This window comes from Amphibalanus amphitrite, unplaced genomic scaffold (genome assembly GCF_019059575.1).
Source record: "Amphibalanus amphitrite isolate SeventyFive unplaced genomic scaffold, NRLGWU_Aamphi_draft 000076F_arrow, whole genome shotgun sequence".
NCBI classification, from domain to species: domain Eukaryota; kingdom Metazoa; phylum Arthropoda; class Thecostraca; order Balanomorpha; family Balanidae; genus Amphibalanus; species Amphibalanus amphitrite.
The window spans coordinates 275,443-293,512 of record NW_024881572.1 but is presented as its reverse complement, the minus strand read 5'-3'; the positions used below and the strand labels follow the sequence as shown (position 1 = coordinate 293,512).

At 50.9% G+C, this 18,070-nt stretch overlaps 1 protein-coding gene across 1 annotated transcript; it reads left to right on the top strand.

Moving 5' to 3' along the window:
- The first annotated feature begins 3,763 nt into the window (after positions 1 to 3,763).
- Positions 3,764 to 10,235, top strand: LOC122379341. Its single transcript, XM_043361476.1, has 5 exons — positions 3,764 to 3,843; positions 7,797 to 8,002; positions 9,140 to 9,338; positions 9,529 to 9,636; positions 10,031 to 10,235. The coding sequence occupies exons 1-5, from the start codon at positions 3,764 to 3,766 to the stop codon at positions 10,233 to 10,235; spliced, it is 798 nt and encodes a 265-aa protein (XP_043217411.1).
- Positions 10,236 to 18,070: the final 7,835 nt, after the last annotated feature.

Here is an 18,070-nt window from a genome sequence, read left to right as displayed (position 1 = left end):
GAAAACTGCTATTCTGGCGCCGGGAACGATCTCCAACTATCTCAAGCACACAGAATCGTGATTTTATGCACTCCTTGTAAGGTTAGATGCGTCACTTTTGCAATGTTGACCTTGCGTGACGTCATTTATGACGTCATCAAGGTCATATTAGTTTTTCGTCAATAACTCTTGATCAAATTGAGCTAGCGAGTCGGGAAAGCCACCAATGGACTCAGGAAGACCTGCCGAATCGAATGATATGCGACATGACCTCTTTCGACCAACTTCGTGACCTGGGGGTGCTGACCTGACCTTGACCTGAGGTCAACACCCCAAGTTGACCTGACCCGGACAAAAAGTATATCATTCGACGCGCCTGAGCGAGACGAACACGATGCTGCCAAAATCGGCGCTCTGCGGCCGTTTTTTGCGAAGTTATTCACCAAAAACTGAACCGTACCTTGGGGCACTTGACCTGACCTCAGAGGTCACCGGTTGACCTAGGACCTTAAAATCGGGTACCAATCTCTGCGTCTCGTAACGGCGCACACGCTCGTTTTTTCCGCGACGCGCTAGCTCCACCAGGGGCGAAACGGCGAGGGGGGGGGGTCGTACCCGCCCCCCCTCGGCCGGCGCGTATGTAGAAAACCAATAGGTCCGGCGAGGGTTAAGCATCATTTTACCCGTGTGTGTGTGTGTGTGTGTGTGTGTGTGTGTGTGTGTGTGTGTGTGTGTGTGTGTGTGTGTGTGTGTGTGTGTGTGTGTGTGTGTGTGTGTGTGTGTGTGTGTGTGTGTGTGTGTGTGTGTGTGTGTGTGTGTGTGTGTGTGTGTGTGTGTGTGTGTGTGTGTGTGTGTGTGTGTGTGTGTGTGTGTGTGTGTGTGTGTGTGTGTGTGTGAATATATCCATGCATTTATGATGAGCACTGAATGTCGACAACGATCGGCCCTTGATGGATGGCCCGACCGCCCGGAACCATACGGTGGAGTGATTAACTGGCTCGTCACAGTCGCCGGGTCAATCTATCAGACTCCAGACCTAACGGTCCTCAAGCGGCGCTCACGCCCAAAATAGCACGTTTTTTCCGCACCATTCCTCGAAAGATGGAATGTGAGTTGAGTTCCACTTGTCTCTGAAAAAGGGTCAGTGGTGCCTGTCACCAAGCACAACGAATGTCACCAATATTGAAGGAAAGTTGCTAAATACTTGAATGAATGAATGAATGAATGAATGAATGAATGAATGAATGAATGAATGAATGAATGAATGAATGAATGAAAAGAAGAGTCATCGACAGATGTGCCATGCCGTGCCAGTGTGGTGTTCTTGATCTGCAGACTCCCGTGCCAGTAACCGTGTTCCTTTCCTCGGTTTCCCGATTCGGTAACCAGCACGTCCCGTCCCTTCGCTGCAGATTCGGTCTGGACGGTCGCGCCTGCACCTTGCGGGCCATCTGTGAGGTCGGAGAGACGCCCGACCACCAGGACGGCATCGTGGGCGACTTTCTCAGCTATCTACTGTCGTGAGTTACATATGTTGTCAGTGCTGGCCGAATGCTGTCACACCTAGCACTTCGAACGGCCATGCTTCCCCTTTAAAATGCCGGAGCAATGTTTTATTTAGTGATTGTGCGTAATGCACTGTTGGCAAAGGGAGAGAGATAGAGAGAGAGAGAGAGAGAGAGAGAGAGAGAGAGAGAGAGAGAGAGAGAGAGAGAGAGAGAAATAGAGAGAGAGAGAGGGGGAGGGGGAGAAAGAGGGAGAGGGAGAGAGGGAGCCAGGGATAGCTAGAAGGGGAGCGCATTCAATTTGCCAGCCGTGGACGGACTTTGTCGGTCGACCTTCCAGCAGCACCCACAAGGCATGGAGACTGTAGCCACGCACACAACGGTAGCACCAACGGTCGTGTCGTACAGCCTTGTAATGCCACGAGATATACTGGGGCCACGATTGGATTTGGAAGGCACAAGACACGATCGTCCGGTCCAGCCCTGGTTACGCTGATGACACGTTTTTTCCTTGTTAACGATGTCACAATCGCATAATGCTTAAAAAAACATTTGCCCCACATAGATTTTTCGTTAAACAATCCAAAGCACATAAAGGACACATGTCTTCCGCTGGCTTGCTTACTAACTGCCGACAGACAGTGATGCGAGAACCTCGTTCAGTAGCTGTGTCGTGTCGTGTATTTCAGCGCGTCGTACGGCGTGGGCGACCGTCCCGAGCTGAAGTCGTACCTGCAGGCGGAGCGGTACGGCCGAAAGTACGGCCACTGCGGCACCACCTTCCGGTCCTGTCCCGTCTCCATTTTCTCGCTGGTGGCCGACGACAGCAGCGAGGACGAGAGGGAGAGAGAGAAGGGGAGGGACGACAGGCAGAGGGAGAAGGGCAGGAACGAGAGGGAGAGGGAGAATGGCAGGGACGACAGGCAGAGGGAGAAGGGCAGGGACGAGAGGGACAGGCAGAAGGGTAGGGACGAGCACGAGAAAAGGGATAAGCGGCGCCGGCCCCGAACGGGCAGAGCTGAAGGGTCTGCCAAGGACGGGCAGGAGGCAACAGAGGACTAGGGAAGTGTGCTCCGGTACGGGATGGGTTTAAAGAACAGTAGAGGTTAATTTCAACATTTTTGTACATTTGCAAGAAAGGAATAGAAAAGGAGCACATATTCGTCGGTTGCCTATGCGGTTACCGTAGCTAGAAGGTACCATTGCGACTGGGCCAGTTGTAGCAAATATAGCGACAATTGAGTATTTTTTTTAGCGCAGTGGTTGGCACCATAGGATGCACCGGAAATAGACTTTATAAGTGTCTATCTACTCTCACTACCTCTGCAGGTTGTTTTTGTTGCGTTGTGATGATTGTTTTGTATTTATTTTAATGCATCGTTTTCATATCCATATCGCCTTATGTTGTTGTTTTTAGGCAAAATACACTTTCAATCACGCCATAATGCGATTTTGTCACCGCGTAACTGAAGCGCTGCTGAGAATGACGTAACTCGCAATGACATAACGTGTGAAGGTGCGTCAGTGCGGCACGCTCTCAAAGTCACGCTCGTGACGTACCGCTGACCGAGTCAGCGGTCAGCGGAGTCGTGACAACTGACGACTCAGGTCAGCGGAGTCGTGAAAGGTCGCGGAGTGGTGACTAGTCAGGTCAGCTAAATTGTGACGAGTCAGGTTAATTAAGTCGTGGCAAGTCAGCGGTCGTGATGACTGACGATTCAGCTCTGATACAGTCGTGACAAGTCAGGTCAGATGACTCGTGGCAAGTCAGGTCAGTTATAAAGTCGCGATGAGTCGGATCAGTAGAGCCGTGACGAGTCAGGTCAGCAGAGTCGTGATGAGTCAGGCTAGCGGAGTCGTGACGAGTCAGGTCAGCGGACTTGTGACGAGTCAGAAGTCAGCAGAGTCATAACTTGCTACTAGATCGCTATACGGACGAACGTCGAACGGTAAAGATATTCGGGGACGAGCAACATCCGTTTGACAATCTTCCTGCTGTGGCCGATGGCCAGATGGACTCGACTGGCCGGAAGTGGAGTAGAGGGGACTAGAGTGGAGTCATGGAGTGGAGTGGAGTGGAGTGGGCGCGGCTCCCGGCAGTGCCACTCTCCGAGCTGCCACCGCGGCGGCCGGGTCGGGTCAGTCAAACGGGCCAGCCCGGCCGGCGCACGGCCGCCCCGCTGTATCTGAGGTGGTAGCGCGCCGACGGGGCTCCGACAGTCGCCGAGAGGAGGCGGCCGATCGTGGACGGACGTCGACGGGTCGGATTCAGGGTCAGGATGGTGGCCGATCGACTGCTGGTGCTGTTGTGGTCCGCCCAGCTGGCCCTGGTCGGAGGGCTCATCGACTCGCAGTTCAGGTGGGTCCAACCTCCCACTGAGACAAACCCTATACATACATAACGCACAACGCTCCGACGGGGCCGTGGGAAATCGGTTACGCACATCGACAGAAATAAGGACGAGACCTCGAGAAAGGCAGTGTAGGGATGTATAACAACGGGGTTTATGGATGTTGTCAAGGGAAGTGTAATAAGCATTGTTTTCCAAAATTTTAGAAAACAAAACTGCAAAAGTATTGGTACAATACGTAAAGTAAAATCTAGACCAGACCACTGATAAGTAGGTATGATATCCGAAATCTTGCCTGAGTGCTATGAATGGACGAATCGACGACGTGACCCGCAAGAAACAAAACTTGTGCGGCGGTCTGTCAACAGTTCAATCTCTACCATTGAATCGGAAAGTTCTTAATTGTCAGGAAGAGGTAAACCACAAAAAACATGCATGGGTCGCTAAAAACTAATTTGGCAGCAGCGCTTAATCAGTAGCTTTAGCCAGACGCTCAACAAATCTAAGCAGATTCCAAATTTAAGGGCATGACCAAACACTGATGAGAAATTGTTATAAAAACGACACGCCTAACTCGGCTGCAGCTGACGTGCTCTCACTGCTAAATGACTAGAACTGCTGCTAAAGCGACAAACACTGGAATTAAAAACTAATGAACATTTCAAAAGCCCCTTTAATGTATCCATCCCTTTCAGACGGGAATAGCAGAACAACATAAAATGTCGTCGAATAGCTACATGATTTAAAGACTCGTCTACTTACTTACGTCGCCTACACAGTAGGTACACATCATTGCATGAAAGACGGGTCCGTGTATCGCACAAATCGTGCTCTTCATCAGCATACCATGCATAATGCACATTGCACAACTGCACACGGAATACACGATACAGTTACCGCTCCATCACACTGGGTCTTATTACCGAACTCGATGGCAATCTCTTGTTTGCAGCTCTTTGACGTTTTCCTGTTGCTACACCATCCCCACACTCTTCTCTGGGGCCGAGACTTTCGCCGAATCTCCCGTCTTCCGGCTAGCCCGCAGTTGCGCCTTGTTTAGTAATGGCGCCAGACTGCTTAATGTGCCGGTTGCGGGTCCAGTATTGTGCTGTCGGTGCATGCGGTATTTAGCTTATTCAGTAACGTAACTCAGTTGAGGTCAGGCATTGTTCATTCGGGATCCTAATAAGCCCTAGCGGTAGCCTAAAGCCTAAACCCTAGTAGCGGTCCCAGTCGCATAGACCCACTGGGTGCTGCTGAAACACCTATCAAATGTTTGAGATCATATATGCTATGAGTTTTATGCAGCTATATTGGCTTTGTGTATAGTCGACTACAGAATGATGTTCCACTCCTCAAAAGCCATCAGTTGACCGGAGCGCTAAGTTGTGCCGTTTATCACGCAATTAAGCATGTCGATTGTGAGCATTGGGACAATGCCATAACTTGTGAACTCAGCCCGTGTAATGCGGCACAGCCTACCACTCCAGGCAAATAATTGCCTGTGAAAAGTGGAACATCATTCTGTACTGTAGTCGACTATACCTACTCTAACGTTAATGACATGACCTTTGTGACATGGCATAGAAGCTTTGATTTAACACTCGCACCGACGGGGGTCTGCGCCAACTTCGTACCGACGGGGGGGGGCGGATGACCGCCCCCCCCCCCCTGAGATCTCGATAACGAAGCAAGATAGCGACAAGCGGTAAACGGCAAGGGATATGCACGGACAAAGTCTACAATTTTTACTAAGGTCATTTTCAGGTCAGGTCAAAGATGACGTCACAGGGGTCAAAAAAAGTCAAAATGGCGGCGCTAGGTATGGATAGTTTTTCTCGAATAACTTTCGAACTAGTCAATATAGGAACAAACTAAGGGCAGCATCGTGATCCTCTCGTCAATCCGCATCGAATGATATAAATGTTGACCTCGAAAGGTCAAGGTCAAAGGTTGACCTCAGGTCACGTGACCTCGAGGTCATCATGTATATCATTCGATGCGCCTTGACGAGCTGAACACAATGAGACCATCCGCGCGGCTATATCTTGTTTTTGTACGGAGTTATTGTAAAAAAAAACGCTGGTGACCTTTGATGACGTCACATGACCTTACAGCTGCCCAACAGCAAAACAGACCTCAAGGTAGTGAAGGTTGATCGTATATGAGGTCATGTATGGTTTATGGGGCCATTCCGACCCGTTTTAGTGGTAAAAACAGGGAGTTGATTTTTCCCCATTGACTTATAATGGGGAGGTCGAGAAATTGACCTGACCTTAGGTCATCGATATCAAAATTCCGAGATACACAAATTGTAGCTACTAATGACCTCATAACATCCTGCGACTTTCAAAGGCCTCCGACATCTACTGTAGCTCTGGCACGGTGACAAAGTTGCAAAAAAGTGACTTGAGGTTGGGTCATTCAAAGTGACCTGGTGACCTGACCTTAAAAGTTAAGAGGTTCAAACTTGCACACCATGTTTAAAATTGATGAGAGAATAGTCGTACCAAATTTCGCGGCGCGTAGCGCCGCGGTTTTCCCGCTTTTCGCGAAAAACCTCAGGGGGGCGGATATCCGCCCCCCGTCGGTGCCCGTGTTAAACGCATAAACAAACGCAGCATTGCTTTGTATGGAAAAGCAAATCGGAATATGGATAGCTTTCATTAGCAGTGGCACTCACAACCACATTTGGCACACCGGCGATGAGCCGCCTCGTCTTAGGACCCCGTAGTTTGGATGTAAATATCACAGATGAGATTCACATCCGGCAGGTAAATACGTGCGTTCCCTTTCGGATTATGCATTACTTAAAGGGACTATCCCACCTTCTAAAATGTTGTTAAAACCAGTTAAATTGTGCCCGACTTAATAGATTGGATGACCAGGAACACGGTTCTGGCATTTATTTTTCATTAAATATCTTAGGCTTCCCATATTCCAAACACAAACTTTCAAATATGTGACGTCACAGCCCAATATTACCTCCTTCCCCAGGCCACATTACTGTCATAAAGCTGATTCTTTTTACTCTGTAGGCACCACAACAAAGTTCAGACCAAGTTTTAAGCGATTTTTCAACGAACAAACCCATTTAAATCAGAATGACTAAACGAGGTGACGTCACACTAACGGTCGCTCCATGTTGAAGATAGGGCCTTGTACAAGGCCCATTTTCAAATGAAGGGAACGAATTTCTTCAACACCAAGAGGCCGCGGGGGTTGCAACCTAGATAGATAGTGGTTTCTGAACCTCGCCGCAAACTTGGCTATCTCAACTCAAACCCCATGTTAAAGGTGGGATAGTCCCGTTAAGATCGACGGAGGTCTGAGGTGAATCCTAAAATTGTGAAATCGGCATCTTTTCTGAATGAACGCTAACGGTTCCACCGGGGTCGATCCCAGAAGACATCAATGACAGAGTGATTCAGCAGAGTTTCCTACTCACCGATGACTTTTTCACCACCGAGGCAAAATCCGCCGATATTTGTGGTTCGCGAATCGCGGGGCGGCGGCGTTTCCAGAACGGCATAATGACCTGGCATTTATCAGTAAAATAGCCTGTATTGTGCTCGCGGTGAAACAAGCCGCTGACATCGGACATCTGACATCAGACCCTGCGTGGGCTGCCGCCCGCTCCGGTTTACCGAATCGCCCCGCGGTCTGCTACGTGTGCTACCGTATTCATTGAATGGTTGGCAGTTCCACTTTTGTGTCGGTCAGCCAATGTATGTGGTGGCATGAAACTGAACCTCCTCCCCAGCCTACACCGAGCCCCGCCCACCTCACGAGACTTTACCCGCTCTACTCAGAGCGGCACCCACTACCGACAGCGCGGCACCCACTGCTCGGAGCGGCACCCAACCGTATCGGTGGCAGCCGCTGCACTGGCTGGGCGCGGCAGCTCCGTCTCACTCCGTTCACCCTCCCTCTTTGGTCCCTCCCCGCCTCCTCCCCGCAGGCCGTCTGGACTGCGCCGCTCGGCAGCTGCCCGCCGGCTGGCAGCGGCAGCTCCGTCCAACAGCTCGGTACCCGCTGCTGCCGTGTCGGAGGTGCCTCACCGGGCCGGGAGGAAGCGCAGGCAGACGCTGGCCGTGCCAGAGGGGTCCGTGATCGGCGTCATCCCAAAGTTCGGCTGGCTGCTCTACCAGGGCGAGGATGACGAGGGTGAGTTGCCCACTGCCCAGCTATACATAACCCTCGCATGTGTAGGGGGGGGGGGGGTCGGATGGACCCCCCCATGGTTTTTCGCAAATAACTCGCGTAAAAAGCGGCCGATCGCGACGAAACTTTCAGTACCCTCTCATTGATCAATTTTACACCTACCCTGAAAATTTCATGACCCTGACCCAAATGTCCTTTGACCTGTGACCTCTTTCCGAGACCATGTTTGGCCGGAATCGCGATTCCGCGTATGTCGGCTCGCATTAGCCGCGCGTTTGCAAGCTTTTCGTGGTTTCAAACGCTCAAACATGTGATTTGATGTTGCTCCCATGCATTAGAATGGGTGTCAAGGTCACCTGAAGGTCAGGTCAGGTCATTGACCTTTGGTGACCTCGGGTGACCTCGGTTCACTTTTTCGAGTTTTACATGTTTCTAGGCTAGTTTTCGGAGCTGAATTCGAATTTAGCAACCATTTGAACATTTACGAAGTAGTTTTGGTGCCTTCGTAAAATGTTACGAAGCTGTCAGAGGCGGTTGACACGTACTACGAATACCCGTCACAACCCCTACTGGTTGACCTGACCTGACCTGACCCGACCTGGTCTAAATGCTTAAAGACATCATCTGTGATCAAAACTAACACGATATTCGTGATCAGCACCCCGAAAAACCCGTTAGCCGCCACACTTTACGACTTTCTAATAGGTCCCGATTTTCCCGACTTTGGGTCATTGACCTGACCTGGAAGGTCAACCAATAACCTAGGACCTTAAAACTGGGTATCATCGGCTTCCTCTCATCACGGGAAACACGCTCGTTTTTTCCGCGAAGCTCTAGCTCGATCAGGGGCCAAACGGCAAGGGGGGTCCAACCGACCCCCCCCCCCCCCCCTACACATTAGAAGCTGGCAAACGCCGCACACATGCGAGGGATAATATAGCGACCTAATGAAGTAGATATAAGCTCATAGTAAGTTCAAAGCTGCCCTGAATATCATATAAATATTGTTGTAAGACTCTGTCACAAGACGCTGGTTCGCGAGTGCGAAATATTCTTGGAAGGTCTGAAGAGTAGCGGGGAAAGGGGACATTTTATGTATTGCTCCATCTTGTCCGCTGATCCAGGTCACGTCCGTTCCAGAGCTGGACTTTGTGGTGGAGACGGAGTTTCTGTACCGGTTTCCGGGCAGCACCGAGTCGGAGGTGGGTGAGACGCGCTCGGACGGACCCTTCTACGACTCGGGATTCGACTACGACGCCTGGCTGGCGCACCGCCGCCAGAAGCGCATGGTGCGCGACAAAAAGGCCGTCTACAAGAGCGTCTCCGGCATCTTTAGCAGGTGTGACCCTGTATTCAATTGATGCCATCTCAAAGCTACTTATTTCGTTCTTCTTAGGGCGTTAATGGCTAAATGATATTATTCAACTTCTGGATTTTAATTGTTTTTAGTTCCTTATGTTACAATCACATTATGAAAACATACAGTTAAATGTTGCTTACAAACTCAGACACGTGTGGCCGATTTTCAGGCTGGGGCTGGAAGGCAAGTCGTGTTTGCTGAAGACCATTTGCGAGATCACTGGCAGCCCGCTGCTGCACGACGGCCTGATCGGCGAGCTGCTCAACATGGCGCTCATGTGAGTGCAGCTGTCAGACGCCGGCGGGACGGCAATTTCGGCCAGTCCATTAAAATGGTTTAGTTCAAGCTGAACGAATTTGAACTCGATGATCTGTTCTATAAGACATTGCTCACTTACCGCGTCAGCAACCAGCGAGAGTAGGTTTTGCTCTAATTAACTGTGGAAGCGGTCCCCTCCGGGGTGACCGTTTAAGCGGTTTGGTGTAGACAGTCTCATTGCAGGCGGTGCCTGTCGCACGGGACCAGGACGGGATTATTCCGTGACGATTGGTATGCTATGCATAAACGTCACGACTCACGTTCTCAAACGATGTTCCTTGGCCTTGGCATCACAGTCTTTTGACCATGCTGCCTAAAGTTGATGCTCCATAAACGGCGTTCCCTGACTCCAGTGCTCCCTGTCTGGTGGTGTTCTCTGGTCTGCCCCCTGACCAGTGCTCCCTGTCCGGCGGTGTTACAGACCGAGTCACACGTGACGGCGCGCCGGACGAGCTGGACGAGTACCGAGAGGCGGAGCGGCTGGGGGCGTCCGGCCGCAGCTGCCAGGCCGCCTTCAGCCAATGTCCCGTGTCGCTATTTAAACAGATGCACGCCTGAGGTCAGCTGCACGCCTGAGGCTGCGACCCGTGTCACTCTTTAGACAGCTGCACGCCTGAGGCCGCTTCGCTACCTGCCAGCGCCGGGCGACGGTGGCTGCGAGAGATAGCGTGATTTTCGCTCCGAGGATGGGTGAATGTAAGTGGAATGTGCAGCGAGAGATGAGCGCATTGCTATGTTGTTATGTGCAGTTGTTGATCATATGTTACCTCATGTTGAGCTATATCTTAACCCGCGCCCTGCTGGGGGGGGGTGTTTGAACACCCCCCCTTGTGGTTTTTCGCAAATATCTCAAAAACGGCGGCGCTCCGCGCCGCCGTTTTTGGTACACCTTATCATACATCAATTCTACACATGTTGTGAAAATTTCAGACCAAGGTCATTCAAGGTCAGGTCACCAGGTCACTTGAAGTGACCTCACCTCATAAAAAGTTTCAATGTCCGTCATAGCTACACCGAGTGACCGATCGCTTTGAAACTTTCAGCGATTGCTAAGAGCAATAGCATGTACAAAATGTATATCTCAGAATTTTGATATCGATGACCTAAGGTCAGGTCAATTTTGCGACCTCCCCATTATAAGTCAATGGGAGAAAATTGAAATGCGCCTCTTTTGGACGAAAGACATTATAAACACTCCCAAACACTGAATTACAAGTGGTTTAGACACACTGAACATGAAAATGGTGTCCGTGACCCCTGTTTATGCCCTGAGGTCATCTTAGGTCACGAATGGTATCTAACAATTTTTCGCAAATAACTTTTGATAGGGGCATGCTAGAGCGATGAAAACGCCTTAGATGTGTTCAGCTCGACGATACGGATCGACTGATATGCAACATGACCCTTTCCGGTCAGGTCATGACCTTGACCTGAGGTCAAATTTTCAAGTTGACCTTTAAAGGTCAAGTTATGGTTCATTCGATGCGTCTTGACGAGAGGAACACGATGCCGGTAAAAGTAAGCTCGTACAAGGTCTGGGTCAAAAGTTATTGCAGAAAAACTGTTTCCGAAAAAATCGGCTATTTTTGCAGTTTTTGACCCCTGCAGGCAAAACCGTTGACGTTAGGTCAAATCTGAGAAAATTACTCAGAAAGGGCGTTAATAGGGCTATCGAATGCGCTTTTCCGCGGCGCTGTAGCTCTATTGGTTCCCGAGTTATGCGCTGGCTTCTTGGAAATTGTCGACATTCGACCTGGAAATCGGCGAAATTTTGCCTTCAATGACCTCTGGTGACCTGACCTTTGACCTGACCAAAAAATTGACTGAAGTGATTTCCTCATTATTTTTGACGCTCTTTCGAACGCCGCCTTCCGCGTATCGCTACGTGGCCCAGGAGCCGAGTTAGAAGGGGGGGTGTTCAAACACCCCCCCCCAGCAGGGCGTGGAAATCCAGGACCCCCAGCCGGGCGCGGGTTAAGTTATATATTATAACTGATGTCGATTTAGGCATCACATATAATGGTACCTAAATATGCGGTAAAATTTTAATATATGAGGATGTTATTTTGTTATGATGTTGAATACCTTACCGTTAAATAGAGACAATGTGCAATGTCATTTCCTTGTAGAGCATGGTATGAAAAATACATTTCTGGTCTGACCACTTCCAAGGTGTATTAATCTAAGCAGCATGGCATGAGACACTGATGTGAACATTGTACCAATGAGCAACATTTATAAAACCGTATGTATCGGTCTGAAGCTGTTGCAGACCTTCGCAGCTGGCCCATGATACGGTGCTCTCTGGACTTTGTGCATAAGGTACGATTGTCGCGAATTATTTGTAAGAAACCGAATAAGTGTGAAGGTTATAGCCATTTTGGCCAAGGAACTTTAGTGTATCGTCCCGTTTCGGGCGTGGAATGGATTCAGTGCCGTGACCGAGCCCTACTGAAAGTGTGACTGGCGACCGAGCCGACACGCAGACGATGTCCAGACCAGTCTAAACGGCGACCAGTCCCCGGATATGCAGCTGGGGATCGTCTGTACTCACGCACCCCAGCCCAGGTGAACGATAAAAGGCAGCACCGGCGCCGGCAGCGGTCAGTCTCCCAATTGTCCGTGTCGATCATAACCTTAGCTCGAGTGAGACGGTGACCGACGCAGCGCAGTGAAGGGCCCCAAGACAACGGCGGAGCTTCATCGGCGGTTAGATATGAGGTGAGTTCGTAGTCAGAAGCGTCGTTCAAAGTTAAATGCTAATGTCTTCAAAGCCTTCCACGCCTAAAAAATATGACATTCGGCACCTGATTGAAGTCTGTCGCTGTCTGCTCCGGTACAAGGTCTGACGTGTCCGTCCGCTCCGGAGTCCGGCACAAAGTTTGACGTCTGACCTCTCCGCCGCCGCCAGGTGCCCTGTCCGCCTTCTGGTCCCCGCGCTGGCGGTGCTGCTCGCCGGCCCGACCCCGGCGCCGGCGGCGCGCCGCTCGGCCGTCACGGACCTGCTGCTATCTGCCGGAGACCTGAGCGCCATCGGCGACCTGAGCACCATTGGCGACCTAACGGCGCCCAGCCGACTGGGCAGCTGGAGCGGCGGGGCCCCGGCGCCCGACGCCGGCCTCCAGGCCAGTCTCGGCGACCTGAACAAGGTCGCCACCTCGGACCCGGCCGGGCAGAGGAAGGCGGGAGGGCTGACACGATCTGGCGACCTCGCCAGGCTACAGGACCTGCTGAAGCTCGGCGACATGACGCACATTGGCGATTTGTTCAAAGTTTCTGACGGGCCTCAGGCTGAGGAGGCATCAAGAGAAAATGTTCGATCCAGCAGCACCTACAAAATGGAGTCCGATGGTCAAAGCAAAGTCAGTAACTCGGCAAACGTTAGTGCCCTGACTGAGGAGGACCAGCCATCCCGGGCCCCTGTGCTGGCCGAGGTCAGTGACTTGACGGCCGAGGTCAGTGACCTGCCCTCGGGTCGCACGGTGGGCCGCTCGGGCCGCCGGCTGCCGGCGGGGCTGATCAAGCCGAGCAACCCGTACGAGACGTGGAGCTCGTACCACGGCCGGGTGGAGGCGGACAGGAGCCGGCGGCTGGCCAGGCACCGGCGCGCCGCCGACTCGCCGCACTCACGCCACAAACGCTTCCTCAGCTTCCCGACAGGGTCGATTCTCTACATCGAGCCGAACGTCTACCTGCCCGTCTACCGGTCCCGTCAGCTGTGTGAGTACTGAGTAGCCGTCTACTGCCTAACTAATCTGAGTAACCGTATAGGCTAGGCGTCTACTACCCGTCCACCGGTCCCGCCAGCTGTAGCCTGTATCAGTATACCGGTCCCGCCAACTGTGTGAGTAACCGTCTACCTGCCCGTCTACCGGTCCCGTCAGATGTGTGAGTAGGTATGATCTCGCCAGCTGTGTAAGTGACCGTCTACTGCCCGTCTACCGGTGTCGCCAGCTATGTGAGTACTGCAGGCTGCAGCGGCCAGCGAGCCTAACCCGGTGACCTGTCCTGATAGACTAATCGAGCCTAACTCCCGTTACTGTATTGAACTATGATGCTGCCATTGTCCCATGTGTGGCTGTCAACTGTCATGTGCTGCTGTCAACCGTCATGCGCCGATGCCATTTGTCAACCGTGTGACGGTCGGAATGACCGTTGGCTGTCGTGTGGCGTTTCAGTTCAGTACATTTACGCCCAGTACACGATGGGCTGGATCATCCCCCGCTCGCTGGTGGTCGGCAGAAGCGCCGTCGACCTGGCCCGCCTCTATGAATCGGCCGAGGGCACCATGACCAGGTGACGCACCAATCACCGGCCGCCCCTGTTACTGCTCCAACATGGCCGCCGCCTACAGCAGCACGGCCGCCGCCATGTTGGGCCAGTCCGCGGCGGGCCGCTCGAGCATGCAAGGCATCCAAAGTTGGGCTGGGAGTTGCACCCACGGGCTTTGCTGTGCTTTTTCGGTGCTGTCGGCAGAATAAGCCTTGCATGCTGGCCTGCCAGAGCGGTAGCGGGGGTGGCCGGTGGAGGTGGTGCGTCACGGCAGAGCGAACGACCCCACCCCCCACTCCAATATGGCTGAAAGGGTCTCAGGTTGACTTCCACCTCTGTCGCGCTCGTCTTTCCGAATGAGTGTCCAGACGGTAGCTGCGAGTACCTCTGATCTGAGTGCTCGGACGGTAGCTACCAGTGCCTCAAAGTGCTCGGACATGTCGGCAGCCTACTTCCTGGAGCTGCCGGTCAAGCTGCGCTGGAAGCTGCCCTCCAACACCAACACCTCCATCAACCTCGGCCTGGCGCGCGACAGGGGAGGCGTCTTCGAGGTGGCCCGCCGCGCTCTGGATAAGTAGGCAGTGAAACCGCGGATCGGCGGTGGTCTGCGCGTGGGTTGGTGCACAGAGCGTGTTGGCAGCGTGCTGTCCAAGTAGCACCGAGCGAAGGTTCTAGCGAGTCGATCGATGATTTTTTTTGCGCTCGAGCTCTACTGAGTGGGTAACAATCTTGCATGACTGCATGACTGCATCTGCATGACTGCATGACAATTGACATTGACTGAGACCTATAAACGTCAACGCTAATCTGAACTACGTCAACGTAGATCAGTGTTATTACTTATTGCTGCAGTACAGTGCTGCCGTATGCCGTTCAGTACGGCCCGGCCGACGCTCGGCAGCCGCTGACTGGAGGACCTCTTCCGCTCCAGGTTCGGTATGGACGGCAGGGCGTGCCTGCTGCGAGCCATCTGCGAGGTAGCGGCCTACCCAATGGAGCACGAGGGTCTGTTCGGCGAGATCATGAACATCGTACTCAGGTGAAGCAGCAAACGGTGACGTCTAGGGGCTACCGGTGCCCCTTTCAGTCGCATAGCCGCATAGGCATACACCAGAAGTCACAGCGCGACAATTTGAAAATTATCCTAAAAATGAATGAATGCACGCCCTGTTGCCACGAGACGTTCGAATTTTCATGCCCTGCTGTTCTCCAACATCCGACCAGGTCACTGACCTCTGACATCTGACCCCAACAGTGCCTCCCGTGGGCCCGATGACGACTCGCGACTGGACCCTTACCTGAGGGCCGAGTACGAGGGCCGCGCACAGGGCGACTGCCACGCCACCTACGCCGCCTGCCCGGTGTCCGTGTTCAACCTGATCTGAGATGGCGCTACTGCTGCCTATCTCTAATCCATGGTATTGCTGATTTTAGGACTAAAGTACGTATCGCTAAAGTACGTAGGACAAAAGTACGTATGCAAATGTTCGTACGCAAATATACGTAGGCGATAAAGTTCGTATGCCAAAAGTACGTACGCAAATGTTCGTACGCAAAAGTACGTATGCAAAAGTACGTAGTGCATAAAGTACGTATGTCAAAAGTACGTACGCAAATGTTCGTACGCAAAAGTACGTATGAAAAAGTACGTAGTGCATAAAGTACGTATGCCAAAAGTACGTACGCAAATGTTCGTACGCAAAAGTACGTATGCAAAAGTACGTAGTGTAAAATGTACGTATGACAAAAGTACGTACGCAAATGTTCGTACGCAAAAGTTCGTATGCAAAAGTACGTAGTGTATAAAGTACGTATGCCAAAAGTACGTACGCAAATGTTCGTACGCAAAAGTACGTATGCAAAAGTACGTAGTGTATAAAGTACGTATGTCAAAAGTACGTACGCAAATGTTCGTACGCAAAAGTTCGTATGCAAAAGTACGTAGTGTAAAAAGTACGTATGCCAAAAGTACGTACGGTTCGTATGCCAAAGTACGTAGTATATAAAGCACGTATGCTAGAAGTAGGGTAAGGTAGTGTAAGTTGAACCACTTTTTCTTTATTGCTGCTCTGTTGCCATACTACAGGGAACTCATGATAAATTCATATGCCAAATAATATAGCTTTGTCCTTTTCGCCCATTTACTCATCGATAAATTTTGTTATGCCTTGTAACAAATGCTCATTAAATAAAGAATAAGAAAGGTATTACACATTGATCAACTTAACCCAAGGGTGGGGACTGGGGTACGTTCTTAATACCTACCCTACGTACATTTGCTATCCGTGCTTTTGTCCGTGGCGTACTTTTGTCCACACGTAGGGCAGACCGGGGCAAGTCGCCCCGCCGAGGTAAAACGCCTCACCGATGTTTCTCGGAACTGGCAGGGTTCTAGGGAAAGATCCTCTCTTTTGCTAACCCGGCCGGGCCCGGGGGGTAATTCCAACCACCGCAGCCCGGGGAGGGGCGTTTTTCGCCCCCCCCCCTGTCTAACTCCGTAAATAAGGGAGCTACGCAAACAAAAGCGATACCAAACGAAAGGTCCATACGAGACGATTCTAAAGCACCCAAAATTTTTGACCTCAGGTCAATTTTCAAGGTTAGAGGTCAAGGTCAAAGGCAAAAACCGGCACATGTGTACTCGTGTAGTGATCTCAAAGTGAGCGTTCTAGAGGACGGCAGGATGCATACAACCGGCAAAATTGGGTGTCAAACGAAAGAAGAGAATCTGAGAATTCTGAAAATGTGCTCAACATCCAAGGTCAATGTCAATGTCATGCTCAAAAATGACCTCAAACTTTGCAGTTTTTCGTACATCTTGCGTGTCAACTTCCAAGATGTTTTGAAATGTTTTGAGGCTTATCAGGTCCCTATTTGTGGTTCATCTTACGATACAAGACTGCTCAAAGGTCAAGGTCACAGAAGAGAGTCCTTGCTAGAGGCTATTTCACTGATTCAAGTTAGTGATAATAAATAAGAAAATTTTGCCATCCGGAGGCTCTAAATAAAGGCTTAGAGAAAAATAGACGCCAGATTCGTGATCAGCGGGTACGAATCCATCATAAACGACCTTTGATGTGTCAAGGTCAACCAAAGGACATTCGAGGTCACATGAGGTTAACATAAAACTTGCCCTTTTCCAAACAAAATATATATCATTCGACGCGGCTTGACAAGGGAAATGCGATGGTACCACTGCCGTAGCTCTAGGACCATTGTTGTCGAAGTTATTTGCGGAAAACTAAAACCACAGCTCTGGGTAGTTGACCTGACCTCTGACCTCAGGTCACTAAAACTATTTTTGTATTTTTCTCTAGGTCAAACGCTACACAACCGCGTGCTCGTAATTTGTCTTTATCTCTAAAACTCTATTTTTAGCAGCTATTTGAAGTTCGCGTCTGTGACACGGAAGTTTGCCGTGCAGGGGTCTAGAAAAATAGACTTTGTGACGTCATCAATGGGGCTAGGTCCAAATTTTTTACTTTAGAAGATGTCAAATTGATGGGAGAAAAGGTACTGAAAGTTTCGCTTTCCTACCCCTAAGCGTTCGGGAGCTATCGCAAATATTCGCCAGGGGGGGGGGGCGAAAAACGCCTCCCCCCCGGGCCAGCGAGGGTTAATCTAGTGTATGGGGCTTCTTGCCTCAGGCCGTGGGGCGTTTTGCCCTGGGGTTGGGGAAAAATGCCCCATTTGCAGTTGCTTCACAGAGCACTTCCTAGCTGGGAGTCCGATCATAAGTGAATGAATTTGAGGGAATTTAAAGTAAAATGTCCAAAGAACATCTGGGGCGTCTTGCCCAAGGCTACCCTACTTTATACCCTACGTACATTAGCTATACGTAGGCTTTTGTACGTGACGTACTTTTGTCCATACGTACTTAATACCCTACGTACTTTTGCGATACGTACTTTTGCCCGTGACGTACTTTTGTCCATACGTACTTTTTACCCTACGTACATTAGCTATACGTACTTTTGTCCGTCACGTACTTTTGTCCATACGTACTTTATACCCTACGTACTTCTGCGATACGTACTTTTGTCCCTGACGTACTTTTGTCCATGCGTACTTTATACAGTACGTACTTCTGCGATACGTACTTTTGTCCCTGACGTACTTTT